Source organism: Macrobrachium nipponense, chromosome 23 (assembly GCF_015104395.2).
Source record: "Macrobrachium nipponense isolate FS-2020 chromosome 23, ASM1510439v2, whole genome shotgun sequence".
Lineage (NCBI taxonomy): Eukaryota > Metazoa > Arthropoda > Malacostraca > Decapoda > Palaemonidae > Macrobrachium > Macrobrachium nipponense.
Genome location: NC_061090.1, coordinates 27,869,208 through 27,881,491, shown reverse-complemented (window position 1 = coordinate 27,881,491; position 12,284 = coordinate 27,869,208). Strand labels below are relative to the sequence as shown.

The following is a 12,284-nucleotide window of genomic DNA, read 5'->3' as shown; positions in this document are numbered from 1 at the left end:
GGTTTATTCCTTAGGATCTTGAAATAAGACAGAGTGAGTTCTCAGAAGCAGAGAAGAAAAATGAGATATTTGAATCAACTGTTTCAAAGTTATATGACCTGGAAAAAGAGAACAACAAGTTAAAGGGAGAAAACAAATTTCTCAAGTAAGTATGTGACATTTTGAAGATTACAAATTTAGTTGTATATCTTAAGCAGTCATAATGCACATTTGTGTTTGGTCTGTTGTTTTGGGTTTGATTAAATTGAGAACTATATGAAATTTTTGGAACAAGCTTTTTATTTTGAATTTACTTTATCTCAAGTAATATACTACGCACTAGGACTTCCTTGCTACCTCAAAGGTAGTTATGCAAAAATTATACCAATTTTCAAATTGTACATTGTTTATGTTCATTTGTTTTGATTAGAAAAATTTCATGGAAAGCAAAGCGATTGATATCTTTCAGTTGTAATGAAATATCTGATGTCTGTGCTTTATGGACTCCAACTTAAGCCATTTAGTATGAAGGAATAGAAAGATCGTCTCAAAGGTTTATTTTTTTTTATTTTTTCAGGGACACTGCCATAAACACAAAGCTTATAGAAGAAAAGTTAGTGAATGCAAAGCAACAGATCATGCTTTTAGAGTCTCGGTGTGAAGATTTAGCACACTTCCAAGCAAAAGCTGACCTTTATAAGGTATGTTGTCTTATTCTCACCAGGTGGGGTTGGGCATTACCTACAAGTACATACTGTGTGCCCAAGTTGCATTGTTTTTTGCGTTTTACGTTACTTTTGTTACCTTAATGCAATTGTCACCTTTCATCTAATGACATTTTTTGGGCAAGCCTGTATTGTATTGTATTCTAACAGAAGTTTTGTTGTATTATTTGAAACATGCATCCATTCTTATGGAATGAGCTGGAAAGGCCATTTAATTGCTATACAAGTTTGAACAGAATAGACTTTTCATAGGTGAAAGAAAACCAGAACGAGGTTATTAAAATTAACCAAAAAATCTACAAAATATTTATGTTCACAAAACAAAGCAACTGGGAAATTGTTGCCCTAAAATTGAGACTAAGAAGTGTAGTGTGGCACTTCAAACTCACAGCAATCGTTATTTGAGGTGTTTAAGTTATTAAATAGCCTGAATCACACAGCTATTAGGGTTACTTTGTTAAATGAATTACAACTTCTTGAAAATAAACTGTAAACTGGTAAGGTTTTAAGGTTTACAAAATTTCTGTTTGGGATTTGTTTCCAAGATTTGTTTGATGTTTGTTGTGATTCTTATTTGGAAATTTCATTTTGAGTTCTTCTACCACTAGGAAGATAGATGAGGAGTTGAATAGGTTTTTATTTAGTAATACATATTGTTTTTTTCAAATATGTGGACATAATAAACAAGCTAAAAAGGTCACTAACTTGTCAGGCAAGCTTTCACAGAATGACTCATAGCACAGTGCACCTGAAAATATCACCTAAAATAACCATAATGCATATAAACAACACTTGAGAAATAAGTATATGACACTGTAAATTAGCATCCCATTTTATTTTTGAAGTCAATAAGTAGTAAGAGATTCTGTCAGGCACCTTAACAATATTCTCTCTGCCTCTCACCGTCAGAATAAGCTGAAGACATTTGAAGATATCATCATGGAGGAATTGAATTTAACCCAGAAGCCAACAGTACAGGAGTTGAAGAGTCACATTTCAAAGTTGAAGAGGGAGGATATACAGCTAACCACTGGGATAGAACAGCTGACAGCCAGGTACGATCAGTAATCACTCAAAACATTCATGGTTGTACAGTATGTTTATCTTCAGGTTCAATATTAGTGAATATGACACCTTAAAAAGGATAAACGGCTTGTGAAAAATAAGAGTAACACTTATCATTTTCACACGGTCATTTGATGTCAAATCCACATCCAGACCCAATGAAATGTAGTACATGCCAGACACCAATGACTGTCCAACACTTATTAGTTGATTGCCCAATTTGGAACCATCAAAGAAACTTATATTTTCATACATTCAACTTCCCTGTCAGATATATACTTAGCTATAGACTCCGTCGTCCCCGACAGAAATTCAAATTTCGCGGCACTCGCTACAGGTAGGTCAGGTGATCTACCGCCCTGCTCTGGGTGGCAGGACTAGGAACCATTCCCGTTTTCTATCAGATTTTCTCTGTCGCCGGTGGTGTCAACATTGTTGTTACTACCTCCTGACTGGAATTCTTTTTTCAACGCTTTTGATCTTCTTTCGACCGATTTTTGGTGACGTACTTGGATCGTTGTTTGGCATTCGCTATCGTGGAACTGTTTTTGGACTTGGCTTTGGATTTTTCTTGAATATGTCTGACTCTAGTGTTGGTTTCAGAGTGTGTGTGAATGAAGGCTGTAAGGTGAGGATTCCGAAGGCTTCGGTAGATCCTCACACTGCATGCCGAGGATGTAGAGTTGTTGAGTGTTCTTTAGATAACACATGTAATGAGTGTGAAAGATTGAGTGCTCAGGAATGGAAGACTCTAACTTCTTACTTGAAGAAGTTAGAGAGGGATAGAGAGAGAAAGGCGGCTTATAAAAGCCTTAGTAGATCTAGATCTAACGAACCCTTGTCTAGTTCTGTACCTTCTTCTACTCATTATTATTCTCCATCTTTATCAGGCTGATCACAGGTTTGCTAATCCTTCTGATTCGGCTTCTGAAATTGCAGAACTCAAGGCTTCCCTTCAAAAATGCAAGAGAAAATGGCGGCATTAGAAGGTAAGCAAAGTGAGGGTGATATTTCCAGTGATGTAAGTGTCCCCAGTGTAGTGGACTGGGCGTCTGGTCGTCTCTGCGACGCTCCCAGGCCTAGACCGCTTCCAAGCTCCCTGGCTCAGAGGAGAAGGAAAGCCGAAAGCCGTACGGAGGTTGTGGAGAATCCCTAACGATCAGGCGTCCCTTCGGCAGAATCTGTTACATCTCAGACTGCCAGGGATCGCTACAGAAAAAGCGTCCTACGAGAGTGCTTTTCGTCATCGGGATCTCCCTCACCGAAACGAGGATGGAAAGATACGAAGCTTTCCCGTCCGTTAAAGAGAAACTGGAAAGAGCCTGAGTTGAACTCTAGCCCCGAGCGCTTTTCCGAAGAAGAAGCGCCTTCGGTCATAAAGAGAGCTAGAAAGGAGTTAACTCCCTTTGCTGTAAGGGAGCCTCAAGCGCCTTCCAGATCTCCCTCTCCTGCTATTGAAGAAGGGGAGTCTTCTACCAAGAAGATTTTGATGAACATGCAAGAGCAGCTAGCGACGTTGGTAGGAGTCCTTTCCAAGGAGCCTCCTCGTAGAAAGGACGACAAGCTTCCTGTCAAAAGATCTAGACACCGATCTCCTGTCAGGCGCAATGAGCCTTCCAGGGGAGTTGTCGCACAGGCGGCCATCTCTGGGGGGAGCGAAGCACCAGGCAGGCGAGAGGTAGAAGAGGAAGAAGCGCCTGCCAGGCGCCAAGCAGACGCCAGAGAACACCTGACAGTGAGGATGATGATGACTATGAAGTTCTCACGGAAAGGGATGAGCCAGCCAGGCGCCTCGAGATCGTTCCAGGCGCCGAACACCAACCAGGCGCCAGCTAGGATAGAAGAAACTAACATGTGCAAGACTCCTGCGAGGCGCGAAGAGCCTGCCAGGAGCGAAGCACCTGCCAGGCGCCTGCCAAGAGCGATGCGCCTGCCAGGCGCCAGGCGCCTTCTATATGCGAAGAGCCTGATAGGCGCCAGGAGCCAGCCAGGCGCCAGTTAGTCAAGATTCTCCTAAGGACAGGCGTAGGGAGACAAGAGCTCTTAGTCCCTCGCCTGTTAGAAGTTCTTCATCGACGGAAAGGAAGAAGTCAAAGGAAGAGACAGACGAAAGAAGGGAGCTTTCTCCTTCCGATCCTCTCGACTTGAAGGACGTACCGGAAGACGAGGTAACTAACAAAGAAGGACTGTCGAACTTTAAAGTTCTTATTCTCTCCTAGAAGAATATGGAGATTCTTTGACTCCAGCTGCTCCTCCTTCTCCGCGCTATCTATTTTCGAGCGCTAAATCTCTCAAGTCTTCGTCCTTCCTTAAGATGAAACCGGCCATATCTATGAAGAGGGCCCTACAGTCTCTAGATTCCTGGATTAAGATTAAAAAGGAACTAGGGAGGACGGTCGTTTGTATGCCTCTTGCCAAACTAACAGGTAGAAGAGGCATATGGTATGAGACAGGAGAAAATATGGGATTGTCTCTGCCTACTTCGGCCGAATCGGACTTTTCGAGTCTCGTAGACTCCTCGAGAAGACACGCTTTGAACTCGGCCTGAGCAACATGGGGTCTTTCGGAAATGGACCACCTCCTCAAGGGGCTTTTCCACGTCTTGGAGGTGTTTAATTTCCTGGATTGGATCCTTGGGGTTTGGCCAAAAAGTCCCATGAAGCGGAAGACCTAAACCCAGAAGCCTTTGCATAGCATACTTACATGCATAGTTAAAGCAGTTCAGGACGGAGAAGGCGACCCAAGATCTCCTCAGGCAGTCTTCGAGGAAGAATAGGCCTGTGGCCAATGAAGAAAAGAAAGGGGCTCGTCCAACGCAGCAGCAGCCCTTTCGAGGAGGCCCTCCGGCTAGAACAATTTCCAGAAGAAAGACTACGGAAAGAAGAGGAAGAGCTTCCTTCCGACCCTTTAAGAAGGGGAAATGAGAAAGTGATCCTCCAAACACCTGTAGGTGCCAGGTTACAAGAATTTGCGGAAGCCTGGGCAAGCATAGGAGCCGACACATGGTCCATGTCGGTCATCAAGAAGGGATATTATATCCCATTCAAGGACAGCCCTCCCCTGACATCAACACCGAGGGAACTGTCCGCCAGATACAAGGACCCTGTACTGATGGATACTCTTTGTCAAATGGTGGAACAGATGTGGGACAAAAGAGCAATCGAGCTAGTACTGGATCACAACTCCCCGGGGTTTTACAATCGCCTTTTTCTAGTAGCGAAAACTTTGGGGGGGTGGAGACCAGTACTAGATGTAAATGCGCTGAACAGATTTGTAGAGAAACAGAAGTTCAGCATGGAAACGTCTGCTTCAGTCCTTGCAGCCCTTTGCCAATGAGATTGGATGGTGTCTCTCGATCTTCAAGATGCCTATTTCCACATCCCGATTCATCATTCGTCGAGGAAGTACCTTCATTTCATGATGGAGGGAAGGATCTATCAGTTCAGGGCCCTGTGTTTCGGCCTGTCCACTACTCCTCAAGTCTTCACAAGTATAATGAAGAATGTGGCAATACATCTACATCTGATGGGAATAAACATTTCCCTATACCTGGATGACTGGCTCATCAGGGCCAGGTCGCAGAAACAGTGTTTGGAGGACCTTTCAACGACATTAGACCTGACAAAGTCATTAGGATTGATCGTGAACCTCGAGAAATCTCAGATGATCCCCAGCCAGAACATGGTTTATCTGGGGATTCGGATGGATTCTCGGGGTTTTTGAGCGTTTCCTTCTCAAGAGAGAATATCGAAAGGTTGCGCCACAGTCTCCAGCTTCTTAGAGAAGGAGCGCAGTTCAGCAAGGGAATGGTTGAGCCTTCTGGGGACCCTTTCCTCGCTGGAACAGTTCTTTCCTCTAGGAAGACTGCATCTCCGTCCTCTACAGTTCTTCCTGAAAAGGAATTGGAATTGGAAGACAGGACAGCTCTCTGATACTTTTCCAATTCCTGTAGAGGTGAAAAATCACTTAAGGTGGTGGTTACCCCCTCTAGAGGAAAACAGAGGTGTGTCCCTGGAAGTTTGGAACTTGAACCTGATATTATTTTTAGACGCGTCGGAGACGGGTTGGGGTGTAACCTTAGGATCGAGAGAAGTGTCAGGCACCTGGTCGGAAGAGCAGGTGTCATGGCACATAAATTGCAAGGAGCTCTTAGCCATTCATCTGGCTTTAAAGGGCTTCGAGCAGATAGTCAGAGACGGGGTAGTGCAGATAAACTCCGACAATACCACCGCTCTGGCTTATGTAAGAAAACAAGGAGGGACTCACTCTCTCTCTCCATACGAACTGACAAGAGATCTTATTTGGGCGAATCAAAGAAATATAACTACTGACAAGGTTTGTCCAAGGGGAGAGGAACGTGAGAGCGGACAGGCTGAGCAGGAGGTTCCAGGTCCTTCCCACAGAATGGACCCTCCACTCAGAAGTGTGTCAGATCCTTTGGTCTCTTTGGGGGAAGCCTCAAATAGACCTGTTCGCCACGTTCCTCTCCAAGAGGATAGACACCTTTTGCGCTCTGGCAGACGACCCCAGAGCTTTTGCAGTAGACGCTTTCTCCTAAATTGGTCCGGACTGGATGTGTACGCTTTTCCCCCATTCAAGATCCTGGGGGAAGTGATCAGAAAGTTCGTGGCCTCGAAGGGGACAAGGATGACTCTGATAGCCCCATATTGGCCAGCCCGAGATTGGTTCACAGAGGTAATGGAGTGGACGGTGGACTTCCCCAGATCTCTTCCAAACAGGACAGATCTGCTCAAACAACCCCACTCCGAGAGGTACCATCAAAACCTCCCCGCTCTTGCTCTGACTGCCTTTCGACTATCGAAAGACTTGTCAGAGCGAGAGGGTTTTCTCGCAAGGCGGCAAGCGCAATCGCTAGAGCCCGCAGATCATCTACTATGCGAGTATACCAATCGAAGTGGGAGGTGTTCAGAAGTTGGTGTAGGTCGAAGAAGCTGTCCTCCTCCAGTACCTCTGTGACCGAGATTGCAGATTTCCTTCTTTTCTTGAAGGAGAAATCGCATCTTTCTGTACCAACCATTAAAGGATACAGGAGTATGCTCTCGGCTGTATTCAGGAACAGAGGATTAGATTTGGCCAACAATAAGGATTTGCATGATCTCATTTGTTCTTTCGAAACATCCAAATCAAAAGAACCTAGAGTTCCGAGCTGGAATCTGGACGTGGTCCTGAAATTTCTGTCTTCTGAAAGGTTCGAACCACCTCACAGGGCTTCCTTTCGAGATATTACAAGGAAGTGCCTATTTCTGTTGTCTCTTCGCTACGGCGAAAGAGAATCAGTGACCTGCTCGCCTTGAGTCACGAGTGGGCTTCAAAGGAGACTCTGCTATTTGTTCGTTCCAGACTCTCTTTCTTGCTAAGAATGAGAATCCCTCGAAACCCTGGCCCAGGAGCTTCGAGGTAAAGGGCCTGGCTAGTCTAGTAGGCAGAGAGGCAGAGTGGTCTCTTTGCCCGGTCAGAGCGCTTAAATTCTATCTGGACAGAAAGAAACAGATGGGGGGTTCGCAGCACGGTCTATGGTGCTCGGTAAAGGACCCCAAAAGACCGATGTCGAAGAATGCCTTGGCCTTCTTTGTAAGAAGCGTTATTACGGAGGCGCATAAGAACTGCCCAGATGACTCTTTTAAACTCTTGAGAGTGAGAGCTCACGAAGTAAGAGCTATCGCAACGTCTGTTGCCTTCCAGAGAAATATGTTGCTTAAGAATATCTTAGAAGCAACATATTGGAGGTGCAACTCGGTGTTTGCATCTCATTACTTGAAGGACGTGCGCGTAATGTATGAGAAATGTTTTTCTCTAGGTCCGTTTGTGTCAGCGGAGATGGTTCTGCGTATTGGAGCAAGCGCTGATCCTTAATTTTGTATACGTAACCCTCTTGTCGGATACGTTCTTGGCTTCCTTCTGGAAGAAGTGTCAGATGTCGCACAGGCAGCCGTCGCTTTGGTTCAGTAAGGAACTCCAGTGGTATCTGACTATCAGAGGGGTAAAAAAAATTTTTTTTGTACTTTAGTGTGTGCGTTTTTTACTGTATTTCGAGTTATGGGTTGTGACAATCTTAGAACTAACGCAGGTGATAGGATCGGGTGATCGGGATCGGTTGTGTGCTCCTTAAAATAAGGCGTGTTGTCATATAAGTGGATTAGCACCCATTGACAAATGCCAGTCAGGCTCTGCCGAGTAAGTGGATAAGACCCCATCGACAGACCCACAAGAACTCTTGGCCACAGATCACTATCTCGCTGAGGCTCTTGAGGTGAAGCAGACTCCCAGGCAGTAGCCACGAAGTCTTCCACCTAATCAGGTAGGAACCAAGGTCTATAAATACCTACAACATATGTTGTTTACCTGTCTATTCAGTAGTTAGCTGTCTCTTACCCTCCACCAAAGGGTGTCAATCAGCTAAGTATATATCTGACAGGGAAGTTGAATGTATGAAAATGATATTGTTATGATACAATAAAGTTTCATACATACTTACCTGGCAGATATATACAATTGATGGCCCACCCAGCCTCCCCACAGGAGACAGGTGGAAGAGAAAATCTGATAGAAAACGGGAATGGTTCCTAGTCCTGACACCCAGAGCAGGGCGGTAGATCACCTGACCTACCTGTAGCGAGTGCCGCAAAATTTGAATTTCTGTCGGGGACGACGGAGTCTATAGCTAAGTATATATCTGCCAGGTAAGTATGTATGAAACTTTATTGTATCATAACAATATCATTTTCAAAACTCAATATTAAAAGGTATTCTTGCTGAAGGCAAAGATTTTGTATTTAATAGGATCATCATGTTGGTAAGTAAGTTTTTTTTTTTTTTTTTTTTTACCAGCCCGAGAAGAGCCATTGTTAAGCTCAGAGGTCTGGATAAACTAATCCTTTATAATAATAACACTTATACTTGTCTAGTAATACCTAGTTATAAATGTTAATACAAAAGAGCAGGTATCATTTCATAAAGAATGTTGAGTGATTTCTTAATACTACAACCACCTAGTTCATTGATTTAACAGTTACTGGTTAGGGGTTGCTTTATGCTGTCAGTTATTAATCCTTAGAGGTCATGGCACATGAGATTGACTGATGACTTTTTGAAGTCATTAGCAGGGGTATTTATTAGCCTTATGCTCATATTTTCAAGTAACTGCAAACCCCATCAGAGGAAGAGTTTGAACTCGAGTCTACAGTAGTAACATCATCGTATTATTTATTGGACTTATATGCCATATCTTTGTTTACACTAGTTACTTTTGTAAATACTTGAGAATTAAAAAGATAAAATGCTGTTGGTTGTACTAATGACATTTACATGTATTTTTGTAGGTATATTAGGTTGTTATCATTGCAATTCTGTACACTTACTGTTTATCATTGAGCTGTCCTTAAATTCTAGTTCCTTTGTATATACCACATAACTTCCTGAAGCACTTGTATGTTTATTCTCATACGCTATCTCCTTAGTCAAAAGTGTATGGAGCAAAGTCGGGTGCATGGAGAACAAGAGATCAGGAGTCTCAGATCACAGCTGGATAGGCAACAGACTGTAATCCAGCAGAATGTTCAGATAGTCAAGAGACTGAACAGAAAAGTGCTTCTTTTAACACAGGTATAGTAAATGGTGCTGGACATCATTTTTTTGTAATGAATAAAGTGAATGTTGTTTGAATATTATGCACAGTGTAGTTTTATATATAGTCTTGTCATTTATTTTTTATCTCTGTATTATTTCTTTTTTATCTGTCTTTTCCACAGGTGGGTATGAATTTAATCAATGAAATATTCATTTTTTAAAATATTCATCACTTATGCAAATGTAGGCTCTGCTTTATTGTATAATATTGTGATTAGTGCAGTTGTTTTAATGTTCAAAGTTTGTTTTTGTTTCCACAACTGAATATGTAATTTGTTACAGGAGAGGGACAGTTTAAAGAACATTATCACCACATATGAAGCCGAACTCACCATCAACTATTCTACAGTTAGCCAAGAAAGAATTGAAAAGCTCGAAAGTCAGTTACAGTCATACAGGGAAGAGCTTAAGCTAATGGAAGAAGAACTGGAAGAGTCTTACAAGTCAGCTGTTGAAGGATCTGAAACTCCCAAAGTATGTTTGTTTTTAGCCCAAAGTCTGTTAGGTAATGGTTACAAGTAACAGTGCTAGTCTTTGAAAGTTCCTCAGTGGATGAGTGAGTTGCGTACTCTCCTATCAGTTAGGTAGACAGAATCCGCTTTCCGTTGCTGCCATTGAGAAACCAGAGGAATTTATTTCTGGCGATTAGAAATTCATTTTTCGACCTAATATGATTCGAATCCCACAGTAAGCTGTAGGTCCCATTGCTAAGTAACCAGTTGATTCCTAGCCAGGTAAATGAAAATCTAATCCTTCGAGCCAGCCCTAGGAGAGCCGTTAATCAGCTCAGTGGTCTGGTTAAACTAATATATACTTAGCTAGTCTTTGAGCTCTCAGGTTCTATGCTGGATAGCACTATGCAGTAATGGGCTCTTGTGTTAACTAAGAAGGGCTTTTGACAAAGTTTTCTTGCATAGCTCAAGGTATGCTTTAGTTTTCTTTTAAAGATAAGCTAAACATTACCAAGTAAAATAAAAAAAAGCAGTATAAAACTTATGGTAATGAAATGATTTTTGTGCTTTAAGAAAAATTTTGTTTGCAATCCAAGTCAAGCAGTAGATCAGAAAGGTTCATTAATAACAGTATGAGACAATTGTTTGACGAGTCAAGTTTTCAAATTTGTTTAAAACATTGATTAGCTCTCTCCCACTCTGAGTGATTGCTTACTACTCCCCACAGACATCTAACAATTTGAATTAAATGAAAAGCATTGAGTAATGTTTTTCTGTGTGTATTATATATATATATATAGATATATAATTATATTATATATATATATATTTATATATATATATCATCTATTATATCTATCTATCTACATCTACTATCTATCTTTTAATATATATATATCTATCTATATATATATATATTATATATATATATATATATAGATATATGTATATATATAAATTTTTTTTTTTACTGTCATCTTGCATGTCCTTACTACAACTTTTTCTTGTAGGGGCTTAGACATGAAATGAGTTCCCTCCATTCTTCTCAGTTCTGTACTTTTTTCCTACCTGAATGCCTATTAGATCTAGGGCCTCATATGTGCCATTATTTCAAGATTGTCTGATCCCCCATACAGGTCTTACAGGTCTTTGCTCCATACTTTCATACCTACAGGTTTTCAGACCTATTGCCTCTCATCACATATTCAAACCATCTCAGCCTTTTTTTCTATTCTTTTGATGTTGTCTCTGTTGTTACATCCGTCCACCAGTGGTTCATTGGTAATGCTTCCCACCATACTCTAGTCATAATTCTTCCCATACTGTGGTTACAGCTTTTTCCTTGTCAGTGCCTTCTTTCTGCTGCGCAGAACAGTACAGGCCTTTTATGCTTAACATAAGATTTTTTTCTCAACCAATTATCCAATTCTTTTTTTCTCTTCTGGCGGAGGATGATTTAAGGTTACATAATCTCTTGTTATATCTTAGTATAGTAAAGATTCACTAGATCTGGTTTAGGAAAGATTGGATAAATAGGCACAGTACTTCTGTATGGGTGAATGTATATGTAATGAATTTTGATATTGTATCATAGATTACCACAGGAAACAAACTGTAATGAAGTAAGTTATTAAATACTGTGGATTAGATAGGTTTGTATCTTTGAGTTTCTGTTTTGTAAACCTTTTTCCGTTCACAGAAGAGGGATCGAAGTGAGAGAGTTTTGAGCATGGAAAAGAAAATGGCTGAGCTTGAAGAAGAGGTGAAGAAACTAAAAGAAGAAAATGAAGCTTTAATCCAGGCAAAAGAAGTCTTAGAAGGAAGAATAGAAAACCTGACCCTGAAAGGAGATTATGACCCCACTACTACAAAAGTCTTACACTTCAAGTACGTACTTTGGGCAAACCTTAAGTATACTGTATGTCAGTAGCAGTAAATGCTCCTCTCTCTGTGTGTGGTAACTGCTGGTTTTATGGAACATGATTTAACACACACACACACACACTATGGAAATCAATACGCAACCTAGTTGAAGATAAAATATCAAAGTGACCTGGGTGTGAAATGGCAAGCCCTTACATGTGAAAGAATTTGCCCTTCTGTTTTCCTAGGTACCCATGCAGGAACAAAAGGCCCCCATATTTCTTCATGTGTAGGGAACAAAGTCCTTCATAACGAGTTGAACGCACAGGGGAAGAAGGGAACTTGCACATTGCTATAAATCTACTCCTACACACACACACACACACACACACACTATATATATTCCTTTTTGGCATCAATCCTCTAAGTTCCCTACATTTTTTCTTAAGGGATTTGCTTAAAATTTTTATCACTTATTCTACAACAATAATGAGAATTTTCATTACTCGCAGGGGGAAATTAAGAAATTCAACCTCTTAAGCTCTCTCTCTTT

The 12,284-nt window shown here is 41.4% G+C and overlaps 1 protein-coding gene across 1 annotated transcript in view; it reads left to right on the top strand.

The window, feature by feature from the left end:
- The window catches only part of LOC135197394 (mitotic spindle assembly checkpoint protein MAD1-like), a 69,573-nt gene that overhangs the window by 30,127 nt on the left and 27,162 nt on the right, over positions 1-12,284 (top strand). Inside the window, exons 6-11 of the mRNA XM_064224489.1 lie at positions 15-145; positions 557-680; positions 1,614-1,759; positions 9,248-9,392; positions 9,699-9,890; positions 11,568-11,755. Of these exons, the coding sequence (XP_064080559.1) occupies positions 15-145; positions 557-680; positions 1,614-1,759; positions 9,248-9,392; positions 9,699-9,890; positions 11,568-11,755 (926 nt within the window). The remainder of the gene's footprint in view (positions 1-14; positions 146-556; positions 681-1,613; positions 1,760-9,247; positions 9,393-9,698; positions 9,891-11,567; positions 11,756-12,284) is intronic.